The 15,830-nt window shown below is 35.8% G+C and overlaps 1 protein-coding gene across 2 annotated transcripts in view; it reads left to right on the forward strand.

The window, feature by feature from the left end:
• The first annotated feature begins 7,055 nt into the window (after positions 1-7,055).
• IMPG1 (interphotoreceptor matrix proteoglycan 1) overlaps positions 7,056-15,830 on the forward strand; it is a 57,499-nt gene continuing 48,724 nt past the window's right edge. For both annotated transcript variants that reach the window (XM_071741534.1, XM_071741533.1), the window contains exon 1: positions 7,056-7,208. In XM_071741534.1, coding sequence (XP_071597635.1) covers positions 7,142-7,208 — 67 coding nt within the window. In that variant the 5' untranslated portion in view covers positions 7,056-7,141. The remainder of the gene's footprint in view (positions 7,209-15,830) is intronic.

Below are 15,830 nucleotides of genomic sequence, written 5' to 3' on the forward strand. Positions count from 1 at the left end.
CCTAAAGACCAGAACCAGGGGAGGCTGGAGAGGTGGCCAGACACCCCTTGGCTGCAGAACACAAGGAATGGTAAGAGATGAAGTAGAGACATCAGGCAGACACAGTTCTGCCAGGGAGAAGCCCATTAACACCCCTCCTCACTGCTTTGTTCTTTTCAATATTGGGGCACAAACTATTTTAAAACCACAATAAACCAAGAAAATGACAGTAAAAATCCTTTTCCTCCCTGCCATTTGGTACACCGGCAACTTCATGGGGACGCCTCTGTCCCCTCAAGCCCAGGAAAGACACAGAGACACAGGCTGCACTTTTCAGGATGGTGAGGGGCTGGGACATTTTCACAGCATCTCTCTGAGTTCAAAGACAGTAGGTTTATTACTGAAAGTAATAAATGCAGCAGCTGTGAGTGACAAGGAATAGTGGAAGGAAAAGCTGGGCAGCATTAGGGTAAGAAATAATGAGTGTCTATTATCAAATGCCAAGAGGGAAAACTAAGCCAGTTTAAAGATGAAAGCACACCTTACACTTCAGCTATCTCTCTTCTCAGTTGCCTTCTCAGTTGCTACTGGATATCTCCCATTATCATAAAAAGAAACCTGAGCTACCAGCTACTCTTGTTGTTTCCCACTTTTAATTAGACAACACATACTGTAACTGCAGGCTTGCTTCATGTACAGAGACATATTTGATGCCTTGAATTTTTTATAGCTGATAACTAGAATGTTAAACCTAATTTGCTATTATGCTGAGAACATTTTTGTGAATAGTCAGTCCATCAATTAACTCTAGCAGCTAAATCTAGAGAAATCCTTTCCAAGTGTCAAGAGAAAAATAACTTGTCAAGTATGGGAAGAAATATGTTTCAGCTCATTATGGCTCCCCATGATGTAAACTTAAGCATCTCCAGGAATAAAAGAAAGTTGTGTATTGGTATGCAACCAAGTGCATGGTAATGTTTGAGCAGATGTACTGTAGTCTTTATCGCCAGTGACAGGAAGCTAATGGTCAGATTGCTGTATCACTCCCCGCTAGAGAAAAAAGCATTTTAGTCCCATTTAGATGTTTGATGGTACCATAGAAAAATGATAAACTATCGACACGACCATAATTTTTTTATCAGTGATCATTTGAGGCAGCAGTCAGGCAAAGGTATTTTCCTCATAATTATGCTGACTTACTCAGTTAATACCATCATTTTTTTCATACCTTATCTACCTTATCACACTAAACAAGATCTAAATATAAAAATAATTTTAAGACTGTACAGAATAAAAGTTTCAGGAGAAAGCACAGATGATGGAGTCAAGTAGTCATCAGGGATGTATCTGTAACTTGTCATGGAAATCTATGCACACAATACTTTTCCAATTCTAAATAATAAGGGGTCATAACTGTCAGCAAAGATCTTTAAATACCCCATAGAAACATGGAGATATCTTTTGATTGCAGAAGAGGTCTAGGCCTATGTTCATGAAAGAAGACAAAGTACTGCATTCCATCACCTGCTTCAGTTTTGTGTTCAGACTAGAATCCCAGAGTGATTGCTGCAACTGCAGAACAGAGCATCAGGCCCCTTGGTTTGCATGAGAGAGGTATCACAGAAAATGGATGAGTTTGCTGCACTATTCTGTACAAGCAGGAGTTATTACAGCTCCTTGAAAGCCTTAGTTTAATGACAGGTTAGTCTTGAGTTAGGGACTGCAGCTCAGTGTCTAGCAGTAGTCATGTTGGATCAGATCAAAGATCTATTTAATCTACAGTTTTATCTACATTTATGGCTAGTAAATGTACAGGGAATGCAAACATTATCCAGTTCCTAGCTTTCCCTCACAGTGTTTGACAATCAGTGAACAACAGACTTCATGCAAATGGTTTCACATGTGTATAGCATTCCTTGATGGACCTAGTGATCATGAATCTGTCAGATTCCTTACAGAAAGGGAAATTTTAATGCAATGCATAACTAAATTGAAAAATTAATTGTCCCAGCAAGATGCAAAGACCAAAAATTTAAAAGGCTCAGGAAAAAGGTAGACAATAGATGCCTGAAAATTAAATTTGTTGTTTTCCTATTCTCATCTTACATGAAAAGCTAAGTACTATAATCCTTTCCACATCCTTTCTGTCACCTATCTTTCAGGCCAGATTCCTAGCTTGTCTAATATTTCCCTATGGGAAACCATTCCTTTCCTCTGATAATCTTCACCACCATCCCATTAGCATTTCCAGTTTTACTAGGTATTATTGCTATTGCAGGGCCAGAGCATCATTAAATATACATGATATACCATTTTATTTTTAAAAATTAATTCGATTTCTATTCCTTTCTAATAAAGTATTAATATTGTATTTCTCCTTTTGATCATAGCTAAAGATTGAGCTGCCATTATAAAAAAATTATTCTTTCGAACTCTCCTTGCCCAATGGCTATTACTAATTTAGACCCAACAATTATCTATTCATTGATGGTATTATTTTTTCCCCATGGACATATTTTATCTGCAGCATTGTTATGCACATTCAGCAGCAGCACACTGGTCAGCATCTTTTCACTATTACAATAAAAATCTTAACAATTCTGAGCAATTCTGTGCCATCAGCATTTTTTTAAATCTTATCCTCCAGCGTAAAACCCCATTGTAACACCTAGTCTTTTAAATGTTTACTCATCTCCCTTATTCTTCATCTTTTAACAAGCTATTAATACAGAATATATTTTTTACACTGTGGCAGCTTAGTTTTTAAAGAGGAGACCTCATTGAAAAGTGTTGGCTGTCCAGGGATATTGCATGAGCCAGATAACTCTTGTTATTGTGCTTATTTCTTTTACTACAGTTTCTTTCAATTTGCCTAGACTTTCTTCAGTTTGCTGAAGTACATTTCTCCAGATTTGTACCAAAACCTTTCTAAAACCTCTTTCCTCTGGTATAGAGGCCAAATAAAACACTTGGCTGCACAGTCACCAACTCATAACCCCAATCTCTCAGTTTATTTTGAACTCCTGGGTCGCTGACACCTGTTATTGGCTGTTTCTCACAATCCAAATTTACTGCCTTATTCTAAACCAAAGTATTACTGCACTTCTGGTGTTTCCTCAGAATAAAAACTAATTGCATTTCCACAGTATTTGCTGCAAACTATTTATTTAATGACATCCCAATACAAATGTAGTGCATAATCCCAATGCTACCACTGGCTACAGCCATCAGCAAAATAAGTTAAATAGCGTTCTCCCAGGACATACTGGCCAAGTGCAGTTTTGAAGGAAGAATGTAAGAATTTCTAGAGGAAACAGGTTTTAAAGCACAATTGGTCTGAAAACCAAGAGGACATTTTGCAAGCACACTGATCAGTTTTCTCAAGGAGAAATTATTTGGCTTAGTTTCAAACTGGCTTTCCCTGACTGGATCTTATTTGTTCCCTGCTATTAAGGAGAGACACCAGAAAGATTGTTTGTGAAATATGAACAAAAACAGTAAAGAAAATATTTTTTAACAGTACAGAGAAATATGTTTATTTTTCTTTTTCTTTTTTTTAAATTCAGTTTAATTTGCTGACTAAATAGAGTCTCATATTAGTTCAGTCAGAAAATGAAAACATGGTGGCTGGAAAATTATAAATACTGCCCAACTGGAAAAGCCCAAAGAACAAAATGCCAAATTACACTTTTCATTACAAACTCTTTAACTCCACTAGAGGACTACTACTGATGCCTAACTTTGATATGCAAACCTGACCATCTAAACTTAAATACTACTTTAAAAATTGTGAAATACTTACCTACATTTTAGTGCATGAGAAAGTGGGAAAAAAAGCCATTCTTGCTTACACCTATTATTTTATTTGCTCTTACAAGGGCATTTCTAGCTCTCCAGGGTCACTATTCTCCAGCAGGGTGATCCTGCTCTGGTAGGGATCTCTCAAGGTCCCTTCCAACCCCTAATATTCTGTGATTTTGTGGTCCCCTCCATTTGCAGATCTGAAGGTTTAGAGGCAGGACTTGTTCTGGTCAAGCTCAACAGCAAAGAGGGGAAAAGAAGAACCCAGGTTTCCTCAGTTATAAACAGAAGCTTAAAGATACTTTAAAGGTACTTCATAATTACAGATCTCCCCTTCCTCAGATTGGGGCAGGTGTCTCTGGTAAATGTAGCATGGAAATTATAAGGAAAACAGTTGGCTAGGCCAGCAGGAGAAAATAGTCAGTAAAGCTAAAATCTAAAGTCATACTTTGATGGTACAGACTCTGACTCTGTGTGTGTGTATTCTGAGTTGCCTTTATGGGGATTATGAGATGTGCCCAGATTTACATGTCTACAAAGGGTAGGTAAAATCCAGCACTATGCATAGCAACTTTTAGATCATCTTTATGTGACAATGTCTTGAGCCCTAGAATTACCAACAATCTACATCAAAAGTCTTCTAAATGGGGTCCTTGATGGCCTAAATTGTCATTTTTCTGCAAGCAAAGGAAACAGCTCTGGTTTTATTTTAACAGTACTTCAGTGTATTATTCTAGATATATGCAGTGGTTCACTGAGGTGACCATTAATGGATCTGATTTTAACCCATTTACAATCAGTTATCCTGGGTGAGTGGGTATTTTAGCAGTTTTGTCCTTCCCATGTCTTAGTTATATATTTGTAATGCAGTATTGAATTCCAGTAGATTTTTTTTTTAATTGCCTCTTTAAGAATGTATAATTATTGGTCACTGCAAACCAACTAGAAGCAGCACTTCTAGATTAATTAACAGTGACCTATAATTAAACACTACAGTACTTAGTACTTAGGATGGAGCAGTCCCTAGATAATATTGCTTTATCTTTAATGAGAATTTTTCATTCTTGTTTTTGTCCAGTGTGGTGGTTATCAAGGTTAGTTACAAGATTTCTTAATTAAATGGAAGACACTGCCTTCACAGAAAATACTTTGAAATAATCACAAAGTATGCAGACTCCCACCCTATATATTTTAAATTAGTTTACCTCTGTATCTCAATAATTTTCTTGACACATACCTTACCATTAAACAACACCAGAATGTCTTCTGGGATTGTTCCTGTTCCTTTATCTCTGAAAAATGAGAATGTTTGATTAAATGTTTGTCTTCTCTAACATGTGAAAGGCTCAAAAATGTTCTTAAATGAAAGCTTTGTTTAAGGATTTCCAATTCCTTGCTCAGGCTTCACTAACAAGTTTTCACGTAGTAATTAACTAAATGTCTTTACTGCACATTTTCCAAATGTAGTCTGATGCTTAAATTAGGTTCTTTATGCAATTAAAGTCTCTCATTGCTATCAAACTCCTTATGGACTTTGCTACCTGGGGTACTCCAAGGAAATAAATATTCTATGAATTTTGCCAATCCCACATTTTAAGATGTCACCCAAACCAGCACATTCTACCACACTCAGAAAAATTCCCTGCACTCCCAATTGCTGCAGATTGGAGCTGAGGCAACTAAAAGAAAGGCAACATATCAAGGGAACTTAATTTTTCAACTATCATACTTATAAATGATTCCTAGAGCTTACCTGGTTCATAGAGGCAGTACTTATATGACTACACTATATATCATACAATTATGATACTTAAATATGTAAAGATAAATATCGTTACTGCTGAAGAATAATCCTTATGTAATAATCAAATTTTCTCCAGTAGGAATCCTGATCATCTCCACTGCTGCCTTGCACTGTGCTGCTGGTAAGATCTTCTTAATTTGTTTTTTTAGACCAATCAATCAATGTGCATGAAACAACAAACACCAAGCATTGAAATGAGAACTGAAAAATACTGTGAAAATTTTTTTAAAAGTAGATATGTTTGGTCCCAGCCTAGTCTCTGTACTAACTGGTCTGAGTAGTTAAAATTAGGCAATCTCAGGTAGGACAGAAGGTTACCATTGCTTAAATCCTAAGTAAAAATAGAATTCTGATTGGGTTCAAATGAAGGTTGTTCTTAAAGTAACTTGTACTTACAGTTGTAGAAAGCAGATTCTTGCTGCCAGTCTAGATACTTCCTATGTTAGAGCACAGTTCCATAAAAATCCTTAAGAAGGACAGACTATTTATTACAAATGCCTACCTGATAGCTTTTTTCAGGTGTAATGTAACATTAAAAAAAAATAAATCTGGAAAATAAAAGTAAATATTAAACATTCACAGATATTAAATAGTAAGTGGAATTTGGGCAACTGCAACAGAGCTGTCTGACCAGTGTATTCACTCCCTGCTAATTTTTGGCCTGGTTATAGCTATGTGCTTGCAACAGCATTTCCCACCACTCTTCCTCATTCTCCCTCCATGCAGCACCTTCCCTCCCCCACTCCCAGTAGGGCATCAGATTGTGCCAGCCCTGAATACTGCTGCAATTTACTGCTGAGTCACACCACTTCAGTGCTGTCACAGAACATCATCATCACTTCTCTGATAGGAACATTGCAACAGCAACCTTTTGGTATGGGGAGGGAGAGGGTCTTTCAAGACATACACTGTGGAATAGCTGAGTATTCTATGTTCTTTCCAAAAAAATTGTGTCCTGTCCCAAGTAAGTTCTCCGGGTTTTCTGGTTGTTGATTTGGGAACAGCACAACGATCTGTCTGATAATTTCACTTCTACTCACATGGAATACCTCCATGGAATGCCCAAAGTAACAATGTTTGAAGAGAGTGGGCACTAGAAGAGACTTCTCTTGTTTATCATGGTGCCACTGAAGTCTTCTGGGGCTGACAGCTGCTGCTCCAGAAGGTTAATAAGATGAACAAAGCTCTTCCAGCTGGACCGTAAGAGGGATTATGTCTGAACAGCAGATAAACAGATTATTCCCGAAACGGACACTGCTTTTTTTTAAAACTTCGTCACTCTTGTCTTATCACTCCAGTCCACCAGACCCGAAGTGTGTGCATTGGAGGGACGCGTCCAGCTCTTGCATTCTGGCATCTGTTGCACTCTTCTAGTTACAATTCAATGCAATCAAAGGCTGGAGACACCTGAAAAATAATAAAAAAAAAAAAAACAGAAGATATTTGGGGATTTCAGATCTTTGGGAAAAAAAAAAATCCTTCTACCTGAAGAAATAAGAAATAATTCTTGTTTTCTGCATGATTTTTCTTGAAAATTGTGAATGATCAATAGACATCATGCATTTGAAAATTGGATTAATATTTCTGATCATTTGCCTTGCACTCCATGTTCACGGAAGCAGAGGTAAGTTCATATATAAAAGGTTTATACTAATGTACGTTGCATATTCTGGGGAAAAAAAAAGATCAAAATATTTTCACACAGAAATTCTTGGAATTTGATATTTTGACAATTCAGCTGGAGGTGGTATAGTTATTGACACTCTTATAAAGCTGGAAAAGGAAATGTTGGCAAAATAATTTACGTATTTTCTAGGCTTTACAAGCTCTATAACAGATGTAATTTAATTTTGATTTACCTGCATATGTTCTGTTATGAAAAAAATATAATTTCAAAAACATGATATGGAAGGGACAGAATAGCTGAAAGAATATCTAAGTGCTGATATTGTTAAAGATGATCTGCCATCCTTTGAATGGAGAGAAAGTTATGAAATATACCTTTGTATTTATTAGTCATTGTCAGAAACAACTTCAAAAAATAATGTTCAAAAAGTAGCAATAGAAGTAAGGGTTTGTGTAATATTTGTAAAAGTATATGCAGGAAAACAACAGCTAACTGTTGTTCCTTTTAAAGCATGAAAAAGTTCACAACTATTTCAAAGTTTCTTTAGTAATAAAACACAAAAGATAATGATGTGATTTTTCCCTGTTCAGTTCCCTATTAAATAGATTTAGAGCTTTGGGGAACGTGTTTAATTTTGCAAGAGGTTTCTTACTAACTGTTCCATCTTTGCTTTGATATTTATATAGCTGAATTAAAAACCAACATTACAACTGCTTTATGCTTGCCCACCTATTTCTTGTCTATCTCAACTTGTTAAGTAAATGCAGACAATGTAAAATGATAACAGAGAAGTTTCCTCAATGGTATTTAAATATTTGTTAAGAGATGATGTGTGCTGCCAATACTACTTGGCAAGTTTTATTTACACATCACTTTTTTACTTTTTTTTTTTTCTTTTTTTTTCTTTTTTTTGGTCTTGCCTTTCTTCACACAGATTTAAAAAAAAAAAAAAAAAAAAAAGGAAAAAAAAGGAAAAGAAAGAAAAAATGAAAGAGCACAGTTCTTCTATCCCTGAAATTCCATAAATCTTATCTAGTGGTCACCTACAATCCTGAAAACAATCCTGGGGAAAAAAATAATGTAAACACTGGATTCATATACTGTTGCTCCTTGATCTTACTTTTTAATTCTATGTAAATAGGGTAAATTAATCTTTAACAATATTTCAGAAGTATGAACAAAAAGTGAGAGAATGAGTGATAATTCATGTCTGACAAGACGAGCAGCTATATTTAAATGCACTACTTTTTCATTTAAGTTGCATGTTCTATGATGGCAAGAGAAATTTCAGGTAATTTTTGCATGCTTGATTGTATCATTGCAATCCATATTTATAATTATGAATCGAGAAAGTGATAATTTAAAAACGGGGTCACATAGTTTAACCCGTTGGAAAATGTGATTGTATGTTACATTTCCTATAAAATACTTCAGGAAAATTCTGGGAGGATATTTAGACAGAGAGGAATATGGAACTCTATATTGTCTCCCTAATAGATGTAGTACACTTCTTGGTGCACATAACTTTATCAACACTCAGACGAATAGAAAACTTCATACAGTATCTTTCTTATGTAGCAGTCTTGGAATTTTCTCAATTTTTGAGGGCTTTCAAGGGAAAGAAGATTTTTTTTTATATATATATATGAGGCAGGTAATATGAAAAATTCTTTCCCACTGGTTTTGTAAAGCATGTGTGGTCTGCACAAATGCATAACAATTAGTTTTTATCTCCATGTTGTCATGCCATATATAATATTTTAAAGCTACATTATCTCAAATACTTGCACGCAAATCTCAAAAGGCTCACTTCTTATGTCAAGAAGGATTCTTCTTTCCTAGAGCAAGGATGATTCCAGAACTGTTTGTATGAGTCAGCATTAGGGTCAGATACTTTCGGGAAATATTTCAAAAGTACACAGTCTTTCCCAGTAGTCTGAATATTCATATTAACTACTTATTAAAATAGAAGATTTGAGCCTTTTAAAGCTAATCAAATTTTATAGGGTATGTCAACTGTGGCAGACTAAAAAACAAGAGGCAAAGATGCACACATATCTTAAAATAAAAAAATAGGACAAATAATCGCTTAATATTTACAGGATTAACCAGATAGGATTTTTTTCCTCTTGAACAAATTCCTGTTTTATTCACATCTGTGTTTCAAGGCTAGCAAAAATGGGGCTTGCTGAGTAATGTCTTTTGGTGCTTCTTTCCCTTCATTATTTTAGGACCATAAAAGTCCTTCTCCCAGGCATTTGGAAGCTTGTCCAGGAGCACCTCCAGTTCCTCAGGAAAGTGTAGGGAATCCAGGAAATTACCTCAGGACTTGAACTCAGGTCTTTGCTACTGTCCTGGTACAAGCTGTCTCTAACAAGTGGAAGGGAAAGAAAGGGGAATAAAGCTTTTGCAATGGAAAAAAAAAGAATAGATAAAATATGGTAGTTGAATAATTTTTAATTTCTGAAACTACACATTAATGCTGGATACAAATTAACAGTTGATACTGAGAATCTCAGAATCTAAGTTAGCTACAGGGTGTTCAAGAGTGTTTAGTGTTAGTTTTTATTCAGCAAGAAAATATCCTCTGGTGTCACAGTCATTCTTCAGGACACAAAGGCTTTGTGTGTGCTCCGTGAAATAATTTTAATTCATTCTGACTTACCCCTTCCCTATTGGCTACTCTAATTCAGCTACAAGTGTTGAAAATCTTCATGACTATAATTGCCCTTGAAAAAAGGGTTAAGAAATTTTGTACCAAAGGGAAGGGAAATTCAACAAACACAAACACTCATTAAAAAAAAAAAAAAAGGAAAAAAAGAAAAAGAAAAAAATTTTTTTTTCCCTTTCCCAAACAATGTAACACTGGATCGTATGTGGGTTTTAATATTATCTATTTATTTGGTGAGAGCCAAACTTGAAAAAAAATATCAGAACATTGTTGCTAAATCTTAGATTATTTCCAGGTATAATCACACTCACTATTAGTATTAAAAGGTTTTCTCCATTTACAAGACATTAATTTACAGGCTACAAAAAAGTGACTTTACTTGGAGTCGTAAGCTGCTAGAAATATAGATTATTGTTTATGCTATTCTTCATTTATGCTATTCTTCATTCTTCATGTCCAAGTGGCTTCAGCAGAACATTAAATAATATGGCAAAGAGTTATCAGGTGTTGCAAATACAGTTGCCTTCTCAGAAGGAAAATTGTATGTGCATTGTACTGCATTGGTGCATTGGTGCTTTAAATTATTTTAAATATGTTTTACCCTCTGCTTTTGTACCTTTATCCAATTTCAAATCCCTCTGGGGTTAAAATGCTTATTCTCTATCACAAAATTCTTCCATTTTTATCAGGAATTAGGTGCAAAATCCTGTACATTCCGTGCACGTTGCATTTCTTTCCCTAAGGAATTTGTGATATTGAACAACACACTTCTTCAAAAAGAACTATCTGACTGCTTGTATATACACATATACTGGCATTTAGTCACTATCAGCTGCTATTTACTGGACAGACACTTCAGAATAGTACATACCTAGAATTTTAACAACCATCTGGGAATAATGACACTTGCCACAGAGTAGGTATGTTTATATATACCCTTACTCATTGTAGGAAGCCTTATGAGTTTATTCAAGCATACCACCAGCATTACCCATACAATATACTTTGTAGAATCATAGAATCATAGAATTGGCTGGGTTGGAAGGGACCTCAGAGATCATCAAGTCCAACCCTTGATCCACTACCGCTGCAGTTACCAGACCATGGCACTGAGTGCCACATCCAGTCTCTTTTTAAATATCTCCAGGGATGGAGAATCCACCACTTCCCGGGGCAGCCCATTCCAATGTCTGATCACCCTCTCTGTAAAGAAATTCTTTCTAATGTCCAACCTAAACCTCCCCTGGCACAACTTGAGACCGTGCCCTCTTGTCTTGCTGAGAGTTGCCTGGGAAAAGAGACCAACCCCCCCCTGGCTACACCCTCCTTTCAGGGAGTTGTAGAGAGTGATGAGGTCTCCCCTGAGCCTCCTCTTCTCCAGGCTGAACAGCCCCAGCTCCCTCAGCCTCTCCTCATAGGGTCTGTGCTCGAGTCCCTTCACCAGCCTGGTTGCCCTCCTTTGGACCTGCTCCAGGACCTCGATATCCTTCCTGAACTGAGGGGCCCAGAACTGGACACAGGACTCGAGCTGTGGCCTCACCAGCACTGAGTACAGGGGCTAGTACAGACTTGTCTCAGTAACACTGCTATCCTCACTGCACAAAAGCATGAGGACTTCATGTATAACCTGGAAGCTGAAGCCCTGTAAGAATCTGTAAGAGGCATTGCAGTCTCAGAGCAGGACAACATCAGAGTTGAGCAGGCTGATTCTCAAAGCAACTTCCTAGGCACACAGATTTCTGCAGACCAGCAGGATCCAGAGTCACAACTACACAGCTAATGAGACTAAGGCCATGATGCTTGTCTTTTCAGTGGGAAGGTTCTACTGGCTTTTAAATTTCCACTGCACTGCAGAACAAAAAAAAGGCTGGTGTTCATCTTCTTCTGAAGCTAGGTATCAATGTCAGCTCCTTATCTTTCATCAAAACATCCCCACAGTATTGGATATTGCCTTCTTACCCAGCAGTTTACTGGCTAAATGCACTAAACCTGAAGAAGTGTGAGCCATACTCAGTTCTCCTGTGCCTCAAGCTACCCCAGTTAGCTCCCAAATAAAATGCACTACCCAGCAGGATGCAACAGCTCTTGGGGCTGAGTTCCCTCAGAAGTTCCTCCCTAAGTTCTTCCCCCATGTGCCTTAAAAGTAGCCAAAAAAATATTGGACACAAGGATAACTAGAGGCACAACACATAATCTTTTTTTTAAGAGCACTGAGCTCTCAGAGGCAAAATCTGAGCAGATCTAATATATAAAAATATATAGTATTAATTTTTCTAACATGGGATTTCATGCTTTCAAGATTTTAATGCATTGAACCTTCATGTTTGTGAAAACAAGCTTGAAAATTTAATGCTGACAGAGCTCCAGTGTCTGAAAAAGCACTGCCAGCAAGCAGCCCACAACATCAGAAGGAGCAAAAGGGAAGATCCTCAACTCCCAGATCTGCATGGGAAGAGAGGGGTTGTTGGATGCTTCTCTGGGAGAAGATAAAGCCTGTTCCTAGTTTACATATGCAAGACCTGGGCTGCATTTAATGATAAAGTCATGCCATATTTTAATCTGTCCTTGCACATCTAAACCTCTTCAGTCCAGTCAAACCCTTCCATGAAACTGGAAATTAGGTAATGTGGTTTAAAAATAATTTTAAAAGGAATATAAGGACAGAACATGTCACATCACTGGCAAGTGCAATAAGAATTTGGGGTCCTCACTCTTCCCCTGCTCAGTCAGGAGCAGACTGACTAAGCAAAGAGTCCAAGGTATAACCTCTTTTTGTGCTTTCCATTCTCCACCTAGCATTTACACTGAGCAGTCCTCTTGGAGATCTCAAGATCAACTTTCCATTACTTCCATTCTTCATTTTGTTACTGGTTCAATTATCAATACAGAGGCTGCTGGCCCTGAAGTATATTTAGTTAGATCACAAAAAAAACCCCACAAAAAACTATGAGATCTTGTTGAATTATCCCTTTTTTATAAACTTTCCTTCTGTTTTTCAGCAGTAACCCTTAAAACCTTGTCTTTTAATTAAAAATTAGTTTATAATGAAGGCAATATGTTTGATTTATCAATCAAGCATTCCTCTCTATCCTAATGAACATCCACTTATTTTTCAGACTAATCTGATTTTTTGTACAAAGCTTGAGATTATTTTAGTGATGAATTATTCAAACTTTTTTGAACAAGGACAGTTTTGTCTTAATGTGACCTTGAATTTTGCTGCTGAAACCTTTAGTTACCATTATTTTAAATTCCATTCTTTGTATGCAATAACATCTTAATTTTCTAAGGTCAAATTAAACTAAGTTTACTTCTGCACTAATGCTGTAGGCTGCAGGCATTAATTCAAACAATACAGATTGTCTGTATTACTGAAAAAAACCTAAACCTGTGCCAAAACTGGAGGCCTCCCAAAATCGATACTATTAGCAGCAACAGCTAGAAATTAATAGTTGTATAGGAAAGAATCCAGTACAGAGAGATTAAAAAGGTATGAATACAAGCTTCTTGATTCTGTGTTTATAAAATCAAATAAAAGGAAATAGTACTGATCTGTTATCTGCATGGGTTTAAACTTTTTTTTTTTTTAATCCAGTTAAATAGCAATGTACTTATCCTTTGTCATCATGCAGATTATTGAAAATGCATAGAAATTCTCACCTTTGAAATCTATACTTCTCCTGCCTTGTTTTGTTTTGTTTTTAATGAGGCTATAAATTTGACAGTGCAGGTGTCAAGAAACACAGGATCAAGGCCTTGCTTAATTCTGAGAATTTCAGATTTTAATTTGACAAATGAATGCTGTTTATCTGCCTGAAAACAAAACCTGAAGAACAGTACTATTCGCCTGGGACACCTGTATGGTCATCAAAGCACTTTTGCTTAGGTCCCATAAGAATAACTCTGCTATATCACACTTAGAAAATTCACATACTTTGAAAATATTATTTAATATTTTTCTAAGTCCAGGAATTCCAAATTTTAATAGTGTCTGTCAGTGACTCTGTAGATCACCTGGTAAAGCTACTGCAACTTTTTTTTCAAACATGTCACCTGCAGAATTGGAAAATTATGCAGATTCTTTCATGTGAGATAAGGAAGAGAACTACAGTAAGGCACCTTGGAGATTGACATAAAACACACTTAAAGGTTACCAGACTTCAACAGTTATCTGTCCTTCTGCCTTATAAAATAGAAGAAAACTAAAAATCTTAGGCATAATGTTTAATGATAAAACTGAGACAATATCCTTTGTGAAACAACAGAACTATTAAAAAAAATAATTTAAAAAAATTCAAAATTGGTAGGGTAAACAATAAATGCATTAACTGCATGTGTTCATTTAAGAGAAGGGAATGAGAACAAAAAAATTACAAGAAGGACTTCTAAGAATAGTACCACAATCTAATATTATTGGGATTTTTTACGTGATCAAATTATGTACCCTGTGAAATTTGTACCACTACAATTTTTTTCATTTACTGCGTTGCATGGTAAAAAAAAAGCAAATGGTTAATGTATATGTGCTGAATTTCATTATGCACAAATAGCTTTTGTTCCACAAATGTTCCACAAATGTGGGGTAGCAGGTTTATGCTTCCTTCAATTCAAATTTTGCTGAAGTTTAGCAAAAAAAAGTAATTTCAAGAACTGATAAGAAAAGTTACTCTAGAAAGAGAAATCTATTAATGATATACGAAGATATAAGAATTAATAATTAAATATTAATTATTAGAAGATATAAGTACAATTAAACTTATTACAGTAAGCATATGAAAGCAACAGGTCCCTCCCACAAAAAAAAAAAAAAAAAAAAAAAAAAAAGGCTAGCAGCACAGAGATAACTGGAAGCAGATCACGTATGGTCACTTTCTCAGACTGAAAAGTAACAGTAGTGACACTAATACAGAGATTTTGAAATTGTAAAAAGAATCATCTGTTTGGTCAATCTTATGAATAGTATAATTCTTAATTTAAGTTAATGAACTAGGGGTAAATCCCAGTGAAGAAGCAAATCCTTCAAGACCTCTGTTGCACAGAAAGACTATCAGAGGTTACTGACAAAATCCTCTGCCTCAGTTTTTTCAGACTTCCCGGGCAGCTGGGCTATTGCAGTTAATATAACTTGTAAAAGATAATGGATTTACAACTGGCTACTTTCCATGTAGATTTTTGGTATTTTCTTCTAGAGCATTTCAGGGTTCTACTTTGAGATTTCTATGGCACTGGATCTTTCCATATGTCACTCAAAATTCAGTGTCTCATCTGATCTGGTGTTTGACCTATTGTGGTTTTCTGATGTTTTCATAGACTTTGTGCAGTTTTGCACATTCTTTTTATCCAGTTTATCATTCATGATCTGACATTGCTGTTAAAAAATTACTTCCATTTCATTTAATGACAATCATGATATGACTATATAATCATTTTCAATTACCTTGCAACAATTAGACAGTTTCAGGCCTATGGGTTGCTGCTTCTATGATACTTTATAAAGAAATAACAATTTTCTGTTGCATTCCTTGCATAAGTTCCTGTCTTTTATACAGTGTTTATCACAACCAAGCAGTCAACTTATTCCATATCAAAGTACCACCAACCTCATAATATATGTCATTATTATGATTTGTACACAGTCAGCATTTGATGTTTGATGTTCATTCTGAACTTAAATAAGAACTGAGACATATACATACACACATATGTTTATGCTGACATATACAATAGAAATTTTCCCATTCTTTACTTGAAGCACTATTTTGTAGCAGTATGCTTTTCAATTATTTTTCTCTTATCATTTATCTGCTCTCTTTTCTTTAAACATTCAATTAACACAGTTCCAAATTGTCAAGATAATGTGTTTTTACCTTTCTTTTTTTTCTCTTGATTTTCCTGAGAACATGATAATTGTGTTTGTTATATGCAGCATGACATTTCTTCTTTCTCCA

This window comes from Heliangelus exortis, chromosome 3 (assembly GCF_036169615.1).
Source record: "Heliangelus exortis chromosome 3, bHelExo1.hap1, whole genome shotgun sequence".
Lineage (NCBI taxonomy): Eukaryota > Metazoa > Chordata > Aves > Apodiformes > Trochilidae > Heliangelus > Heliangelus exortis.